Raw genomic sequence first — 18404 nt, forward strand, 5'->3', positions numbered from 1 at the left:
CATACAGGACCTGGGAGTCTCAGGTGACCTGTAGATAGAATCTTCCTGACTGGCACCAATGGCCTTTGTCATGTTTTTACCTCTGGTACTTGTTGGTTCAAAATATCCTCCTGGCTGATGGTCTGGCAAAGCCGTGTGGTCTCCTAGGACACCACTTCCCTCTTGATAAAATGGGGTGGTCAGTGCAGTGAAAATGACTTTACAGGGTCGGCCCAAGGATGCTGAGCTGAACATAAGCATCGGACTGCAAGAATACCAATGATCGCTAGCTATGGTTATGATCAACAGCTGACCAGTGAGTATTGTTCAAAATATCATGACAGAACTGCTTTAAAGACTGTGATTTGATTAGATAAGAATAATAGTGCTAATTTTGATTATTTTTGACATTTGGTTATGAAAAACTTGAAGCAGTGCTGGCATCTACTAACTACCTAGATTTTGCAGTTGTTTTGTGGTGTGGTATCTCTACCCCTTGTCTGGGTATCCATCCTGTTTTCTGGTGCCTTTCAAAGTGAGTTGTGGGTATCAGTCCTATTGTATTAGCCATTTTTTTCATCACCACCAAATATATGACAAAAAGCAAAGGAAGGGAGGAGGGGGCTGACTTTTGGCTCACAGTTTGAGGGCACACGGTCTGTCACGCTGGTGAAGGAATAGCAGTGGGCTGTTCTGTGGTGGCTGGCATATGAGACAGTCACATTGTGTGAAAGTCAAGAGGTAGAGAGAGTTCAGGAAGGAAGGAAGGAGGGCCAGACTATAACCCTTAGGACCTGCTCCCAAGTGACCCAGTTACTCCAGCAAGGCTCCACCTTCTAATGTTTCTAAACAGTACCAGTTGCTGGGAAACGTGTATTCAAACACATGGGTCTCTGGGGGGTGTTAGAGTCACTCAAACCTGTTGAGTGCTCTTCTCCCAAGCTCTCCAACATGCATGTGTCCCCATCAACCAGAGGACAGATTGTATGTGCTTATTTTTCTCTTTTGATATGAATTTTACTGGCAATGAACCAACTTGCTGGATTTTGACCCATCCATGCACATGCTGTGTAACTCAAATCTGTATTTTAAGTTTTTGCTCCTTGTGGATTATTAGTTCTTCTGTCTAGCTCCCCAATTACTGTTGGTCAGTGTTTTTTTTTTTTTTTTTTTTTTTCTGACATAGTTTATGATCCCACCCTACAGATAAGGAGGCAGACTCAGAGAGATGTTTTTTGTTTATGGGCAAATGCCTGGCATGGGTGGGGAGCCACAGATTGACCCTACATCAGCAAGTTCAATGCCATGAACCCACATCAAATGCTAAGGGCCACGTCAGCAGATGCTTCTGAGGCTTGACGGATCCTGGGATGAAGCCTGTCAGAATTAGCCAAGTCAGCATCTGGTCTGGGACTTAGTTTGTCAGGAATGGACACTGATGTGTTGCCGCCTTCCTCAGGTACTCAGGTCTTCTCACCACTGTGTCTAATGAGTTTTCTCAACAGTGTATTTCTGAGGAATCTGGTTTGGTGAACTAGCAACTCCTTTACCCAGTAATGTGGGGCTCAGCCCTGAATAACACCACCATCCTGGAAACTCACAAGAGTCACCACAGTGTGCCATGTATGGAGGCAGACAGACACATGCACACACTCCCACTCACATACTTTTAAAATCAACCCCCACAGCATGGGTAGAAATCTGCTTTATGCTTTATGTGGGCTCTGTCACCATCTTGTGAGAAGACACACCCTGAGTGACTTATTAGCTTTTGCCTGTGGGTAGACACACCTGTGCCCTTCAGGAGCATGTTCTGCACCCTGGCCTGTAATAACCCACTTCACGTGGTCTTTTGTATGTGGCCATAAACTCAGAGCTGTGAGAAGAGAGACAGATGGAGCCAGTTCCCTGGCACACTCTGCCAGAGGGCACCTGAAGTTGGAGTCCAGCTTGGATGTCCTGTGCTCACCTCCCAGCAAGCAGGCTGTGGGACCATAGGGAAACAATAGGCTGAGTTCCCCTTACACTCGACTCGTAGACGGTGGTTGAAGGAAGCCATCAGACAGGGCATGGATAATCTGGTCCTTCCTGAGGCAGGAGGCCAGACGGCCCTTGGGCAGTCAGTGTCCCTTCTTATCCCCTGAGTGCCTTTCATATGACAACCCTAAACACCTGAGGTAGGCATTGCAGGGACTTGGGGTACATGTGGAGAAGCCCCAGTGCTTTTGTGGTAGGACTGATGAGGCTGGCCGGGGACTCTGCTTGTCTGGCTGGTGGGGCCCTCCCTATTGTGCTTGAGAGTTTCAGTCCAGACTTCTAGGATGGGGAGGGCATAAGTCAGGGAACTGACTGAGGCCCTGCAGTCCACAAGCATGACCACAGGAGAGTCACCAGGTCTGAACCAACACATTTCTTCTCTTTGGCTCACTGCAGAGGTCTGACTTTTAACAAGAGCCCAGATGACAAACCCTAAGGTCAGTTTTTCTTTTTAGTGTACAGAATAATGGGTTTCATTATGGCATTTTCTTAGATGTGTATCACTAGGCTTTGCCCCATTCATTGGCCCCCATCACCCTCCCCTGCACCCTTCTTCCATCTCATTGGTCCCTTTCTTTCTTCCATAGCCTCCCCCTCTGCTTTAATGGCCTACCTTGTAGCATTGGGGCCCATCCTTCAGTTCTGGCTCAGTCTCTGAGTGGAGGCATGGGATGACACCAGTACTCTCCAATGCTAGTTGTTGAATAGGAGGGTAGGGCATAACTAGCATTGTAAAATAGGGTAGGAAGCAGGGTCCAGTGCTCTTTGAGGAAGGACAGCACCATGGGCCTGTGCCATGGTTTTCATGGTGCTGATGCTTGTGGTTCTATCCTGGGCCATTGTAGTGGGTGGGACACACTCCTAGGAGGCAGCAGGGTCCACAGTTGCAGTAAGGCCATTAGGATGCTGCCTGCCTGCCTCCAAGGCCTCAGTGAGCATCAAAGGGAGGGTGTCCTCCTGACATGCTGGGCTGGGCATTGGGCATTATAGTAGAGAACCACCGGGAAATGCAGAATGGGGTCCAGACTATGTGTGTGTGTGTCTCCCCTTGTCCAGGTGACAGGGCTGGCATATAGCACATACTGAAGTCAGGGTGGAGATGGGGGAATCTTCAGCTGAAGCCACCTCCCTAGGAGCGTATTTCTGTCTTGACCCAGAATATCTTCCAGTGTGACCAGAAGGGGCTGGTCTCTTTGGGTTGAAGTGATAGGAAACTGGAAGTCACTCCTTGGACATCAGTTGGGGAGGTTCTGGGAAGGCTTGGGTTGAGAGGCAGAGGAAGACAAACTTTGGAGGGGTCTGTACAGGTAATCTTGTGCCAGGGTCTTCAGTGGGCCTGCTCCATGCTCTCACTTCTCCCCAGCTGTGTGTGACCCAGGACACATCATGCCTCCGACTCTCAATTTTCTCATTTGAAAAGTGGAATTATTCTTTGCTCTGATGGAGTTGAGTGCTGAGTGTAATGCATGTGATGGTCTATTTATTTTAAGTGTGTGTGTGTGTGTGTGTGTGTGTCTGTGTGTGTGTGTGTGTGTGTGTGTGTGTGTGTGTGTGTGTGTCTGTGTGTGTGTGTGTGTGTGTGTGTGTGTGTGTGTGTGTAAGTGTATGTATCTACACCATGTGTGCATGAGTCCATGGAAGTCATGAGGGCATTGAATCCCCTGGAACTGGAGTTACAGTTAGGTATAGTTAGAGCTGCTATGTGGATACTGGGAATGGAAGCTTGTTCCTCTGCAAGAGCAGTATCCAATCCTAACCTCTGAGCCAACTCTCCCGTCTTGAATACACTGATTTTGAACCTTTCCTTAAGACCTTGGCTTCTTACATTGAAGCCGGATGATGTTTTTATCTTCTTATGTATGACTACTGCTCTATTATTATTTTTTGTCATTCTTTTGGGCACACTGAGGGTCTCAGAAGTTTATGCTTTAGGTGGAAGGATCTTTGGATTGCTAAGAAGGTGTATTGTCTCAGGAAACCTCTTTGATGCATCTTCTTTGAGTTTTCTCTGGGGCAAGCCTGACCAAGGTTCAGTTTGAAGAGCACACAGAAGCAAACACCTCCCTTACAGCTGGGTCTCCACACTGTGAGTTCCCTTCTGCTGTGCAAGAGCAGTTGGGAGTGGCCAGCTTGCAGGAGATGGAAAAGCTTCTGCTGGGGGAGAGCAGAGGGACTCAGTTTTCAAGAGGAGGGGCATGGCCTCTGCCCCTGTCTGAGAAGCCTGTGGTGGAGAACTTCCTTGTTCCTGTTTTGTGTTTTTCTTCCTTTTTCTGCAGCTCTATAGACTACAGCTTATGAATTAGCCCCATTGACAGTTTTGCTGTATGCAGCTGTGGCTTCCTGTGGCCCTGCCAGGAGGGTCCCCTTTAGGACAGCAGACTTGTGGTTCAGACAGACCTCTTGCTTATCTAGAAATGTGAAACTGTTCCCCCTCCCACACTGCATCCTCTGTCCCTCTCCAGGGACATTTTTTTTCACCCCCTCGCTCTTGCCTTCTTCTTGTGTGGAAGACACAGCATGCCATACTTAGGGTGCAGCCTTGGGAAGGTGAGGGCAGATTGTGAGGGTTCTGCCACCCAGCCTTCTGTCCTCCTGAAGTCTCTTATCATCTCTTTTGTGTCCAGTCTCTAGCGTGTTGCTCTACTCCAGTTGCTTGTACCCTGTGGTCTCTCCACTCCCCGCTGTGGATGACCTCAGGTCACTATTCAAGGTTACAGCCCGGACTCCCAGAGAGCTTCTGGAGCTGGGAATTTCATACAGCTGGGAAAGTCATTATTAGGTTTGTGCTCAGCTTGGCCTCTGCAAGGCGAAGAAAATTCTTCTTCTGGTGTCTGTTGCCTTTCACAGGGTAGTTCTGCAGCCCATGGACGGCCTGCCTGTGTAGCTTAGTATTGGTTGTCAACTTGACAGGATCCAGGATTGTCTAGCAGACAAACCTCTGGGCTTGTCTGTAAGGGAGTTTGTAGACTAGGTTAATCAAAGTAGGAAGATGCACCATAACTGTAGGAGACACATTCCATAGGCTGGGGGCCCCAGACTGGATATAAAAGAGAATGGGAGCTGAACACTGTACCTCTAACTTCCTCTCGCTCCTGCCTTGTGCCCTCCCTGCTAGGACTGTCCTCCTTGAACTGTAAGACAGAGCCACCTCTTCCATCCTTGAGTTCCTTCTGGTCAGATATTTGACCACAGCAATGACAGAAGTAATTAACATACTGGCCACACCCCCCAGTTAACATCCTGTGTGCTTATAGTGTCCTGCTCACTGGCTGTCTTTCAGATTACCTGGAAGGAGGAAAAGCAAGCACTCAGGCCAGTTGGATACAAGCAGAATTAGTGGTACCAGAGGGCTGGGAGATGTATAAAGACAGAGAGCTAGCTGAAGAAGAAATGGGAGATTAGGGAGGGCAAAGGTCAGATTGAGTGATAGAGCTGCTTGCCAGTCAGAAAGAATAGAGCTCAAAGTAAGTGTCAGGGCAGAAGTGGGCCTTGTCAATTGGCTCTCCTAGAACAGAGGTCTCTGCCTGGCACTGCTGTGATTTGGTGAGGAGACATTTCATACCAACTAAGCCAGCTGAGCTTCCTCTGAGAAGCCTGGAGAAGAGATCTGGCTCTTTAGCTGGTGAAGTGGATGATTTCATTGTTTCGTGCGAGGTTGTTGGAGTGTTTCCCACTGATGCCAGTGGAGATGCTTTTGTGGAATTGCAAGGAAGGCTTGAGCCCACAGAGAGGGTACCAGACCTGGTGAAGTTTCCAGCCTTCCTGGACTAGTGCCTCTCAGCAGGAATGAGCTGCTTGACCAAAGTGACAGGACTACCCAAGGGAACCATGCTAGTGTGCTCTCTGCCTTTGAACCTATGTCCCGAAGTGCAGTGGGTCCAACCTCTCAGAGTCTACAGAACTCACTGTTATCTGAAAGCCAGGGTGAGAAGGCATGTGGCCAGGAAAAGGAGTTGACATGGCTGGAATAAAAAGAGTCATGCAGTTGCTCTTCCCCACCTCCCAGGTATTAAATGGAAAGTATGACGTGATTGACAGTTTCTCTTTCTCTTTCTTTCTTCCTTCCTTCCTTTCTTCCTTCCTTCCTTCCTTCCTTCCTTTCTCTCTCTCTTTCTTTTCTTCCTTCCTTCCTTCCTTCCTTCCTTCCTTCCCTCCCTCCCTCCCTCCCTCCCTCCCTCCCTCCCTCCCTCCTTTCTTTCTTTCTTTCTTTCTTTTGGTTTTTCGAGACAGGGTTTCTCTGTGTAGTTTTGCACCTTCCCTGGAACTCATTTGGTAACCCAGGCTGGCCTCGAACTCACAGAGATCCGCCTGGCTCTGCCTCCCGAGTGCTGGGATTAAAGGCATGTGTCACCACTGCCTGGCTGATTGACAGTTTCTTATGAAGGGAGAATTCAAATCTTCGTTTAAGTTAGTTTTAAGGACATCCTCAGGGAGGTTGGAGGGCACAGGCTGTTTCAAGGGGCTGCCTGCTGCAGCAAGGCACGCTTGCTTGAGTTCTCATGCTACTGGTTCCAGGCTTAGCTTTCAACACCTTGTTTAGGGAGTCATAGTGGAGGTTTGAAATCAGCCAGAGAGGTGAGATTCACACTGTGAGCACTGGCACATGCTGCGAGACTGTTTTCCCAAGAAAGCTGGTTTTTGAACCCTTGCCAGCATGACAGGGTCACCGGAACTGCCTCTCCTTCTCACAGTAAAATGCTTCACCAAGCTGCTCAAAGAGGCAGGGAAAGCATCCAGCCTATGGCTCCTGGGGTGGCATCCTGGTGACCATGTCGGCTGGAATGAATCTTTCCCAGAGATCATTCTCTAAGTGTCAAACTGCAGTGTTCTGTGGACTCACAGGAGGAGTCTCAAAAAGAGAATGACTCCCAGCTTGTGTCTAGTCTGGAATTTTCTGTGGGAACCTGGCTTCTCTGTTTTGCCACATGGACTTGTGCAGAGTGAGTGCAGGAAATCCACCAGGTGGAACGGGAGCCATGCAAACCTAGAGCAGAGCCTGAGAAACGCCCCGTGGCTTGCTTATTTGTTTGTTTGTTTGTTATCACAGGGAAAGTGAATGTTTTAAGAAGGTTAATAGCTACATTCATTTTCATGTCTCACCAGGAAAAGGACTTCCTGTGTGGCTTTGGAGCAGAGAACATGTCTGCAGGCCAGGGCGAAGTGTTCTGCCCTGCCCAGCTGTTTTTGCTGGCTTGCATGCTGGGATTCTAGCAGCTCACTGGGCCTGAAGCCTGTGGGAACCTTCTGGGTGCCTACTGCTTTGGCACTTGCCTGCTCTAGGATGTGAGCTGTGCTTTGTGTCTGGGAGAGAACTTCTTTTCCGGAGACAAGAAGTGAGCCAAAGGGAAATCAGGTGTTGATGAGGAGAGTCTTTCTCAGGTCTGACTAGTTGCTGCTATCCTGCAGGAGTGTATTTTTGGCCGACAGACTTCTGGCTTTAGTCAGGAATGTGGATTTGACCTGGACATGGCTGGGGCAACACCAGGGGCAGAAGGTGTTGAGTATGGTATTATACTCTTCCCCAAGACCTCTTCTCCATTCTGTTCATACAAAGGAAAGGCTTCATTTCACCTCCAAGTTGGTGGACTTTCATCCATTCTTTTGCTACTTCCTCCCTGTTTTCAAAAAGGTTAATTTTTAAATTATGCACATTGTGTGTATCTCTTTGTATGTATGTGCACATAAGTGGAGATGCCCATAGAGTCAAGAGCTTTGGATCCCCCCTGGAACTGGAGTCACAGGCTGTTGTCCAGTGCAGGTAGTAGGACATGAACTTGGGTTCTCTGCAAGAACAGTGTGCTCTTTTAACTACTGAGCCATCTCTCCAGTCCCTTACTTCCCTTTTGAACAAGTCAGCCTCTGACTCCCTTGTAGACAAATTTCTAAATGGTCTAACTAAGTAAAAAACACAGAGCCAAATATAGGAGTGAAAGCCTTAGAGATCAGGGAAATAAGCATAGCCACCAGCTAACCTTACCTCACCAGGCCACAGCTTCCAAAGTGAGCTACTTCCTGTCTACCTACGCCTTTATTGCCTTGCTGTTTTGCCCTCTCATTGGCTTTTAGCCCAGCTACCTCACTTCCTTGTCACTGCCTGTCTCTACAGACCTCCAGGTCTCTATGTTTGGTACTGGAATTAAAGGCATGTGTCACCATGCTTGGCTCTGTTCCCTAGTATGGCCTTGCATACACAGAGACGCTGCCTGCCAAGTGATCTGATTAAGGACATGTGCCACCACTGCCTGACTTTTGTGTTTACTTAAAGTGACTTGCTATGTCTTCTGATCTCCAGGCAAACTTTATTTATTAACATACAAATAAAATATCACCACATTTCAGCACAAATAAAATGTCACCACACTCCCTTCCCTCTCTATCTCCTGTGCTGGGGATGGAACTCAGGGCCTCACACATGCTGAGCACAGGCTGTCATCAAGCTATCCTCTCAGCCTAGTCCTCTTTAAAACAAATACATTTTTAAAAGCAAACTAACTCAAGGGGATAGTACTAACTAGCGTGGTTGATGGGGGAAATCATGGTTTTGGAGAAGCTTTATATTAGAAAAAAAAGAAGTTATTGTGATTCTGGGGTTTAAGAGAAGAGCTGTCTAAGTCAGGCTTGGGTTTACACCCTGCTCCAGTTAATTGGGTTGAATAGCTTTGAGGGAAATGTGGCTTAGCATTCATGTGTCTTGGTTTCCTCATACATAAGGACTTTCCTGTGGGACTATCTTTGGACCTCCAACCCACAAATAATGGCCCAGAGACTTACTCATTATTATGGAAGCTTGGCTTTAGCTTAGGCTTTCCCCCAACTAGCTCTTATAACTTAATTAACCTAATTTTAAAAATCTACATTCTACCACGTGGCTTGGTTATGTCTTCTTAGTACGGCACATCTGACTTTCTCCAAGTCTGCTGCCTAAATTGTACACTTAGCTTCCTCCTCCCAGTCTCCCTCTCTGCCTGGAAGTCCCACCCATTCTCTCCTGCCTAGCTATTGGCCATTCAGCTTTTTATTACATCGATCACAGCAACACATCTTCACACAATGTATAAATCTCCCACAACATTCATATGAAGAACTAGAGCTCATAGATTGATGTTTAGGTCTTGACTGCTCTGCCCCTCTCATCCCACCACCAGCCTGAGAGAACCGGCCATTGACAGTACCATGTGCAGCCTGAGGCACTAAAACACGGTAGGCCCTTTAAGAAGTCAAGTCCACTGGGAGGTCTTTAGGTCACTGTGGGCATGCTCTTGAAGGAGATATTGGGATTTGGTGTGCCCCCACCACCTCTCCTCTCCCCTCTCTCCCTGTCACCCCGAGGTGAGAAGATTTTACCGCATACTCTTCACCATGATGTCCTGAGTCTCCACTACAGGTCCAAAGCAGTAGAAATAACAATGAAATAATAAATTAGTATAAAACCATAAGCCCAAAACAAACCTTTTCTTTTATTAAAGTGATTCGCTCAGGTCTTTTGTTTCAGTGACAGAAAGCTGTTGCAAAAGTTCTTCCATCTGAAGGATTGGGAACCATCTTGGGTACAGGGCACTCTACAGTTGTTAGTTACTGCTGTTATAACAGGAGGGAGATGAGAATTTGTGAAAGGGACCAGCCACTTCAGGCTGAGGCATTAAGAGGTGATGGGCCTGAAGGTGGCTGTGGCTGGCCTAGGGGGAAGGCTCCCTGTGCTCACAGTGGGAAGCAAGTGTGGCTGCAGGAGGGTGGTGGCTGGTGGTTGCACAGATGGTATAGGGTGGGCATACCTTCCCCTAGGCTTCTTTGAACCACAGGCCCCAGTGAGTGCCCATAGGGCAGCAGCTGTACTTGTAGGTGACCTGTGCCCTTCTTAATCTGCCCTTGCTCTTGTGCTGGCTGCTGGCCACAAGGCATGTGGACTGCTCAAGGGAAATGCTTCACTCAAGGCCTCTGCAAACACCCGGCCATGTTTACCTAGAGCCGAGGATCAGGTCCTGCAACTTACATAGGACAAGCTGGCATTTTATGTTCTCCCTCACAGGAAGAGACATGAGGTGCCTGACTCTGCTAAGGAGTCATCAGAGAATTGAGGTTGTAGGTCAGTGGTAGAATGCTTGCCTAGCATGTGTAAGGTTCTGGCTTCTATCCTGAGAACAGTCTGTCTCAGTGAATAAAGTTGTATTCAGCTGTGTGTGTAGGTCAGTGATAGGGTGATTGTCTTACATGTGTAAAGTCCTGGATGCAATACCCATGTAGAAAAAAAAAGGCAGTTAATTAATACTCTTCCCTATCTCTTAGCTGATTTTCTGTAATGATTATAGCCACCATCCATGAAATACCTTTAAAGATGCCTGGGGCATCATAGTTGGGGCCTACAGTTCCTTTAGTGGTACACTCTTTTATAAGGTCATTTTATTCCAAAATGTGGGGAGCCTAGTGAGATCTTGTTATACGTATTATATGTATTAGCTTCTCTTGGGTAGATACGTCTACCACGGCAGATGGGCAAAGCAGCAGTTCCACCCCCAGGCTAGCATGGTGAACCAGTAAGTTTATCAGAGTTCCTTACAGAAGCATGGGAGAAGGGTTGGTTACAGCCCCCACCCGCAAACAGTTGCAAGTCTGAAGAGTGCCACTCCGGCATGAGTGACTACTTTCCAAACTCTTTACACTTCGAGCACCCCTGAGATCACCAGCAGCTAGAGCAGAATTGCATACAGCTGGGAAGGGGTGGCGTGCAGGAGGGAGTGGCTGGAGGCTCTGGTGAGGGTCTCATACCATCCCTTTCTATAAGAAAGCAGAAGAGCCAGGTCTTGACAGGGTATCCTGCAGGTATTCACAGCTGTTCCAGTTAACGGCAATGGCAGCTATGCTCAGAGGACATTGTTCCATGACAGATCCTCATCTTTGCTCAGACACTACTGGGTGTCCAGGGAGACACCCTTCTGGGGGTTAAAGGCTGAAGTCAGTGCCTTCACCAGAACGTAGCATACCACAAGGAAAGTACATCTGTTTTCTGAGAGAATTTAGAAAATATAGCTGGAGTGGCCCAGGTTGACCAGATGTCCCGGTATCACTCCCAGCCACCCAGGTATTGTTTCATGGGATTCCCTGATTGTGTCTTGGGCTTTCACTGGCAAACAGCAGCAGCTTTGGGAGTTTTCCATGTTGAAGTATGGTGCTTAATATTTTCGTCAAGGCTCTGTGCTAAAGGTCATGGTCATAACAGCTCACAATGGTGTACTTAGTTTATAAGCCTGTCCTGCCCATTTCTGTGGCTTCCATTCTCTGAGGGTTGTAAGCAGCAGACTGAGTGGATTTCATCACTATAAAATCAGGCTTTATGGCTCAGTAACTATTCCCAGGGCTGGTTCCTCAAGATAGGATGCAGTCAGTCTTATCACATTCTGCATCACTAAAACTGCACTGAAGGGAATTCCATATTCTAGAGATTGTAGCAGAGTCCTTCTGTGTTTGCTTAGGTCGTGGAGTTGACCCTCCAAGGCTTGAGGGTAGAGAGATTATGCTAGTGGGCTGCAGGGGTGTGGTTCATTGCTTTGGATCTGTGTGGCTCCCATTTTATGTTCACTTGCTGTACTCATTTATATACTCACTTAATAAATATTTTCTGAATGTCTTTTATGACCTCGCCTTATTATAAATGCTGAGCAGAAGGCAATGAATATGACTCGAAGCTCTGTCTAAGCAGACCTTGTACTCTATAGGACAGGCAGATACTGAAGAGGATGAGATTTTCAACGGGTGTTTATTTTATGATCTTGGAAAGCCAGAGTCAGTGTGGGAAATGGACAGACCATCCATTGTCAATTTGTTGTTTCCTAAACACAATACACACCAGTTAATATCTTCCTTCCTTGGGCTAACACTAGGAAATGACTAGGAGGAAAAGAATCTTTCAATATCAGTCATGAGGAAAACAGCTTTGAGCTGGGCTTGGTGGCGGCACACACCTGTAATTCTAGCACACAGGAGGTGGGACAGGAGGTGGAGAGTTCCAGGTCAGCCTAGGCTATAGCGAGAGTTTCTGGTTAGCCTGGGCTTTGAGGTCCTATCTCATGGCAATGACAACACCACCACCCAACTTCGATTGAAAGAAAAATGAGTAGGTAAATACAGCTCCTTCTTCTCTGAACTCTCTAGCTGTTTCCTGTTTCAGACTCTCAGGCTAGGGGTGGAGGGTGCACTTACATTGTGTGATGTTAGGCACGTGTCAGGTCGATTACAGAACGTGTTGTGTCTGCTATTGGAAGGTCTTGCTATAAGGAAAGTCCACAGTCCTTCTTTCTTTAAACTGCTCTGCTGCAGGGTAAAGGCTGAGTTTCAACACCATGTCAGCGGGCATGGCACTCGAGACTCAGCACTGCCTAGCGCATAAGCTCTAGAGCTGTGAAAACAGAGCTGGTGGGAAGGGCCCTGATTTCTTCATGCATTACTGATCACAGCTGCTTTTTTTTTTTTTTTTTTTTTTAGCACTGGGCAGGCTTCTTAGAGGAGGAGGAGGAGTGATTCTGGGCCCTAGATTCTGTGGCTTTGGCCTTGGCGTGTTTTTTCATTGTTAACTTAGGGAAAAGGTAGGCAAAGTACTCTGAATGGTGCCTTTGTCCTCTTTAAAGCTCCAGAGAGAAGAGATGGAAGCCCTCAAGGGGCACTGGATGGAGCTGGGCAGGAGTGGCCAGCAGCTGAGCCAATAGCAGGCCGGCCGGGCATCAGGCTCACTCCGGTGCCTTTGCAGACCAGCTTCGGAAGAAACAAAGGGCTTCTTGAACTCTGCCTGAGATGGGGGCTGCATTTTCACTCTGCTGTGGTTTCCCAGGGGCCTCTCGTTGAGATTAGCCTTTTTTGAAGCCCTGTGGACAGGGAATTGTGCTTTTCAGGGGCTTTGAGGGGCTTGAAGCAAGGTTCCCCCTTGGGTCTGCTTGCAGGCCTGGCTCTGCCTTATTTGGAGCATCTTGGTACAATTCAGAGGTCAGGAATGCGGCCAGTAGTAGCGTCCCTCAACCCAGGAAAAGGGGGTCTTTTCTCCCACTTACTCTAGCCTTCTGAGTTAGTACTTTTTTTTTAACATATGGAATGAGTTAGGACTTTTTATTGTAAATAATTAATTAATATTAAACAATGTACAGAAAAAGAGGGAAAATTACTGGGTATCCATTTTCCACATTCAAGTTTGATGAGCAAAGGTATGAGAACAGCCAGCCACAGGCTACTTCTGCCCCCTGCTCTGCTTTTCTCTTCTGCCTCCACAGTGGGGCAGCTTTCCTATTCTATACTCCTGAGTTTTCTCCTTCTTCTTCCCTCCCTCCCTCCCTCCCTCCCTCCCTCCCTCCCTTCCTTCCTTCCTTCCTTTTTTCCCTTGGTTTTTCGAGACAAGGTTTCTCTGTGTAGCCCTGGCTGTCCTGGAATAAACTCTGTAGCCCAGACTGGCCTAGAACTCAGAGATCCACCTGCCTCTGCTTACTGAGTACTGGGATTAAAAGTGTGCGCCATCACTCGGCTGCTCCTGGTATTCTTGGAGTTCAGTATCATGGGCTATGATTAGCCAAGGGTTATGATTATGAAAGAGTCATTAGTTAACTCTGAGCCAACCCAACTTCTTATCTTTTGATTAGCTGGCTAAATGTTGTGACCTGGTAAAGGACTCTTATATATCATGTGGATGTAGGGGTGTGTGTGTGTGTGTGTGTGTGTGTGTGTGTGTGTGTGTGCGCGCGCTTGCCTATTTGTTGCCAGTTTGTCATTTATGCCCAGTCAGTGCTGGGCATAGATCTCTTCCTGTCAACTCTGCCCAGGGGGTTAGAGGCAAGGAGGTCCTCTTTCTGTTGCTTTCTCTTCCCAGTCACTATGGCTTTACCAATTTGGCACCTTCCCACCAAAATCTAAGCACTTAACTAGAAGAAGAGTTTCTTGGTGCCTTGGCTTCTGTTGATATAGAAAACTGGGAACCACCTTTTCTCTTGCCAGAAGACTTTCTTTAAAAAACCTGCTTCTGCGGGTTTTTTTTTTCTTTTTTCTTTTTTCCAACCAACATTCTTAAAAGTCTTGGGAACGTGACCTCTCAGAAACTAAAGTGACTGTCTCGCCATGCTGCAAATCCACTGCTTTCCTTCTGCACTGGGCTGGGACACAGTGCCTGTAGTCTGTGACTTGCCCCACTCCGCATTGTGGCTCTTCCTTGTCCCTAATGGCCTTCTCTTCTCTATGCTGTAGGGAGCTTCTGGAGACCACGTGCCGCCTGGCCAACACCCTGAAGAGGCATGGAGTGCACCGAGGGGACCGTGTGGCCATATACATGCCTGTGTCCCCACTGGCCGTGGCGGCAATGCTGGCCTGTGCCAGGATCGGAGCTATCCATACAGTGGTATTTGCTGGCTTTAGTGCAGAGTCCTTGGCTGGGAGGATCAATGATGGTGAGCATGGGTTGGCATGGGAGGAGCTCAGAAGTCCCTAGGCCTTGTGTATGATGAGCCAACATACTCCCACCCATGGTTCATTAGACAGTCTTCTCACTGGCCTTGAACTTGAAATTTACTAGCTTTAGTCTCTTGGGCTGGGACTACAGGTGAACACCATTTTGCCCATCAAACACAACTGAAAGTTTCATTTTATTCTTATGTTCTGTAAGTTTATTGAATGCTTATTAACTTTCATAGTTTTCAAATGGATTTCCTACTTACAGTCCATGTCTTCCGTGGGTAGAGACAGCGTTACTTCTTCCTTTCCACTCTTGATGGTTTTCACTCTGTTCTCTAATGGCACTGGTTGGAAATCCTGTGACCGACCGTGTTGACTAGTGATGGGGTAAGCTGGCATGCTCATCTGGGTCCTGATCGCTGAGGGAACACGTTAGTTTTTTTTTTTTTTTTTTTTTTTCCAGTCTGAGTATGCCATCAGCCATGGCGTTGCATGGATGCTCTTTAGCAGGTTGAAGACATTTCATCAGATTCCTCCTTTATCGTTTCATGTTTCTAGCATGAAAGGTGTTGGATTTGTCAGATGCTTTCCCTGCACTCATTGAAACATAGGTTTTTCCTTTATTCTGTTAATATCATGTATGACATTGGTGAGTTCTGTTTGCTGAGCTGTCCTCGCTTTCCTGTGGGCAAACTCTACTTGCTGTGGGCTACAGTCTTGTTACTAATAGCACCGAGGGGCTCTGCAACATTGCTCAGGAGGGATATTTATTCATCTATAGTTTTCTTTTAGTGTTTTTGTCTGACATTGGCATCAAAATAATATACCGTCATCATAAAATGAAATTGGAAGTATACTTTCCTTCCTATTTTTAAAGAACTGGAGAGAGATTGGTGCTAGTTGACTAAGATTCTATCTCTTGTTTTATTTTTTATTTTTTATTTTTGTTTTTTTGTTTTTTGTTTTGCTTTGTTTGTTTTTTGATATAGTGTTTCTCTGTGTAGTTTTGGAGCCCTTCCTGGAACTCACTCTGTAATCCAGGCTGGCCTCGAACTCACAGAGATCCGCTGCCACCTCTGCCACCACCTGGCTTGCAAGGCCTTCTTAAATGTCACTTCTTCATTTGCCAGTGCACTTGTCTGGTCCTGGTCTTTTCTTTATGAAGGGGTTACTATTGTCTCCATCCTTTTGTTTTTTGAGTTAGGGTCTTACTATGTAGCTCTGTCTGTCCTGGACCTCACTATGTAGACCAGGCTGGCCTCAACTCTCAAATATCAGCCTGCCTCTTCCTTCTGACTGCTGGTATTAAAGGTGTGTGCCACCATGCCTTACTATTATTCCCTTTTAATTAGGAAACAGACACAGAAAATTAAGTGAATTTACCCCAAATCACACAGCTGATAAGTGGGAGAACTGGGGTTTTCCATAAGAGCTGAGGCTGTAGCATTTAGCAGGCTGCTCCTGCCTCTCCTGCTGTTGTGACTGTAGTGACTGAGTGTGTCTGCTAGAATCCTCTGAGGATGGGGAATCATAGCTGACCCTAACTGACTGTAGTATATGCTTATGTGATGGCTGGGAACTGGGGAAGCTCCCAGAATTTGGGGACCTCTGAATGAACAGTATGGGAGTGCAAAGGTTGGCTGGTTATGAGGCTCAGGAAGGCCCTTCCTGCAACTAGGATTGTCCTCTAAGAAGAACCTGTGCCTTCAGTCATCTAGGAGGTGACCCTGGAGGCACCATTGATGGTAGGCCATAGGGCTAAGAAAAGGAGTCCAAATTGGATTTCAGAGCTTCTTCCCTCACAGGAGGACATGAACAACAGCGTATGACCCAGGATCAGAGATTTAAGGCTCTGGGATATTAGTTACTTTTGTATCATTGTAACTAAAGACCTGATAAAAACACCTTAAGTGGGGAAGGGCTTGTTTGGGGTTAGGGTTTTGGAAAGTTCAGTTCATTTTACTTGGCTCCACTGATTCTGTGCCCACAGTGACGGGGAAGGTCATGCTGGTGGGACCGCCAAGCAGAGGCTGCTCATCTCATAGCAGACAGAAAGCAGAGAAGAGACTCTCTCTCCCTCTCTCTCTCTCTCTCTCTCTCTCTCTCTCTCTCTCTCTCTCTCTCTCTCTCTGTGTGTGTGTGTGTGTGTGTGTGTGTGTGTGTGTGTGTGTGAGTGTAGGTCACAACCTTCAGCTGCATGCCCCAAGCAACCCACTTATTGTAGCGAGGTTCCACCTTGTAAAGTTTCTAGAACCTCTAAAAATATCACCACCAGCTTGGGAACCTGTGGGAGACACTTGAAATTCAATGCTTAACACCCAAGAGTATTGAGAACTCCTGTAGGCATTACCACTGCTGAGTATTTACTGTAGACTCTTACACAGGACAGACTGAAAATTAATCCACACATGGGAGTCTGTTGGGTTATCCCCTTAAGGTAGTGTGAAGGCTAGTCCCTCAGAATCATATTGTCTCTCACACTCTGCCCCCAGCCTCAGCTAGCTTGGATGTAGAAATGTGGACTTCCAGGGAGAGTGCCGAGCCAAGCCTGGCTAGGTATTTGAAGAGAGGGAAGGATGTGACAGGGAGGTGCTCCCCTGAAGGCAAGGCTGGGCTACAACTCCTGGAACCCACCTGGAGGCAGTGGTTCTATTCTCCAGACAGCAAAGGGCCTTGGCCGACAGAAGTCACTGGCAGGACTGGCTGGGTGGAAGCCTTGGAATTTGGTCTTCATCTCTTGGTGTTTCTCTGCCACGGTGGTTACACCGGGCGATGTGACCATTCCTTACTTGGGGCAAGCTCCTGGGGCGAGTGACAGGGTAGAAGCCTGGCTGGGGACTGTCTTTATGTTGTTGACCTGAGGAAGAACAATTGAGTCTCAAGCAAATTTGTTTCTGGTTCTTTCCCACTCACCCCCAGCGTTGACGAAAGACGGAATACTTCTATGTGACACCCCGAGCTTTCACAGCAAGCAGACCCTTACATTATCTGTGGTTTCTTTTACTGGATTGGACTTCCCCTGTCATACTCTTAGGCCTGGAATATCCAGCTACAAGTCAGGCCGGGCTGTGAGGGTCTACACTGATCAGACAGTCTGTGTTGTGTTCCTTAGCCAAATGCAAGGTTGTTATCACCTTCAACCAAGGACTCCGGGGAGGGCGTGTAGTGGAGCTGAAGAATATAGTGGATGAAGCTGTGAAGAGTTGCCCAACAGTCCAGCATGTCCTGGTGGCTCACAGAACAGATGCCAAGGTTCACATGGGGAATCTGGACATCCCGCTTGAGCAGGTTGGTTTACCTCATGTGGTACAGTGTGAGGAGAGATTATTATTAGATCACCTGGGTCTGGGAATTGTTAGTCTGGGTTTCCTAGATGTGCCCCTCCAGCCTCCTCTTCCCTTACCCCAGCAGTGGGAATGGAGCCCAGCATTTTGCATATGCTAAGTAGGAGCTCAAACACCAAGCTATATCACTAGCCTCAAACCATCTTTTTGAATCTTTGCATTTGAAATTGACATAGAATGTAAACTTTGAGAGTCCTGACTTCAGCTAGGGAAATGGTACTCTCCAGGGGCCTAATGGAGGGGAGTGCCTAAATGCCTTGACCCAGTGATGTGCTTCTGTCCCTTCCAGGAAATGGCCAAAGAGGCCCCTGTGTGTGCCCCGGAAAGCATGAGCAGTGAAGACATGCTCTTCATGCTCTACACCTCTGGGAGCACGGGCTCACCCAAGGGACTCGTTCATACGCAGGCGGGCTATCTACTGTATGCCGCCATGACGCACAAGGTAGGAGCCCAGGGGCAAAGAGCGAAGGATGGCCCCTGCCATGCCTCGGGCAGATTCTGGGTAGGGCAAGAAAGAAACCACAGTGATGGCTAGAATTCTTGCAGCCGCAGCTGTGGTACTGATGTGTGCTTGCAGCATGCTTATGAGCAGGCTGTGGTGAACTATGGTGCAGCAGAGTGGGTGTG

General features: G+C 47.5%; 1 protein-coding gene across 1 annotated transcript in view; it reads left to right on the forward strand.

Moving 5' to 3' along the window:
* Window positions 1–18404, forward strand: part of Acss1 (acyl-CoA synthetase short chain family member 1) — a 51247-nt gene that overhangs the window by 12622 nt on the left and 20221 nt on the right. The window contains exons 3-5 of the mRNA XM_036184500.1: window positions 14230–14429; window positions 17546–17721; window positions 18067–18219. Of these exons, the coding sequence (XP_036040393.1) occupies window positions 14230–14429; window positions 17546–17721; window positions 18067–18219 (529 nt within the window). The remainder of the gene's footprint in view (window positions 1–14229; window positions 14430–17545; window positions 17722–18066; window positions 18220–18404) is intronic.

Source organism: Onychomys torridus, chromosome 4 (assembly GCF_903995425.1).
Source record: "Onychomys torridus chromosome 4, mOncTor1.1, whole genome shotgun sequence".
Classification (NCBI taxonomy): Eukaryota; Metazoa; Chordata; class Mammalia; order Rodentia; family Cricetidae; genus Onychomys; species Onychomys torridus.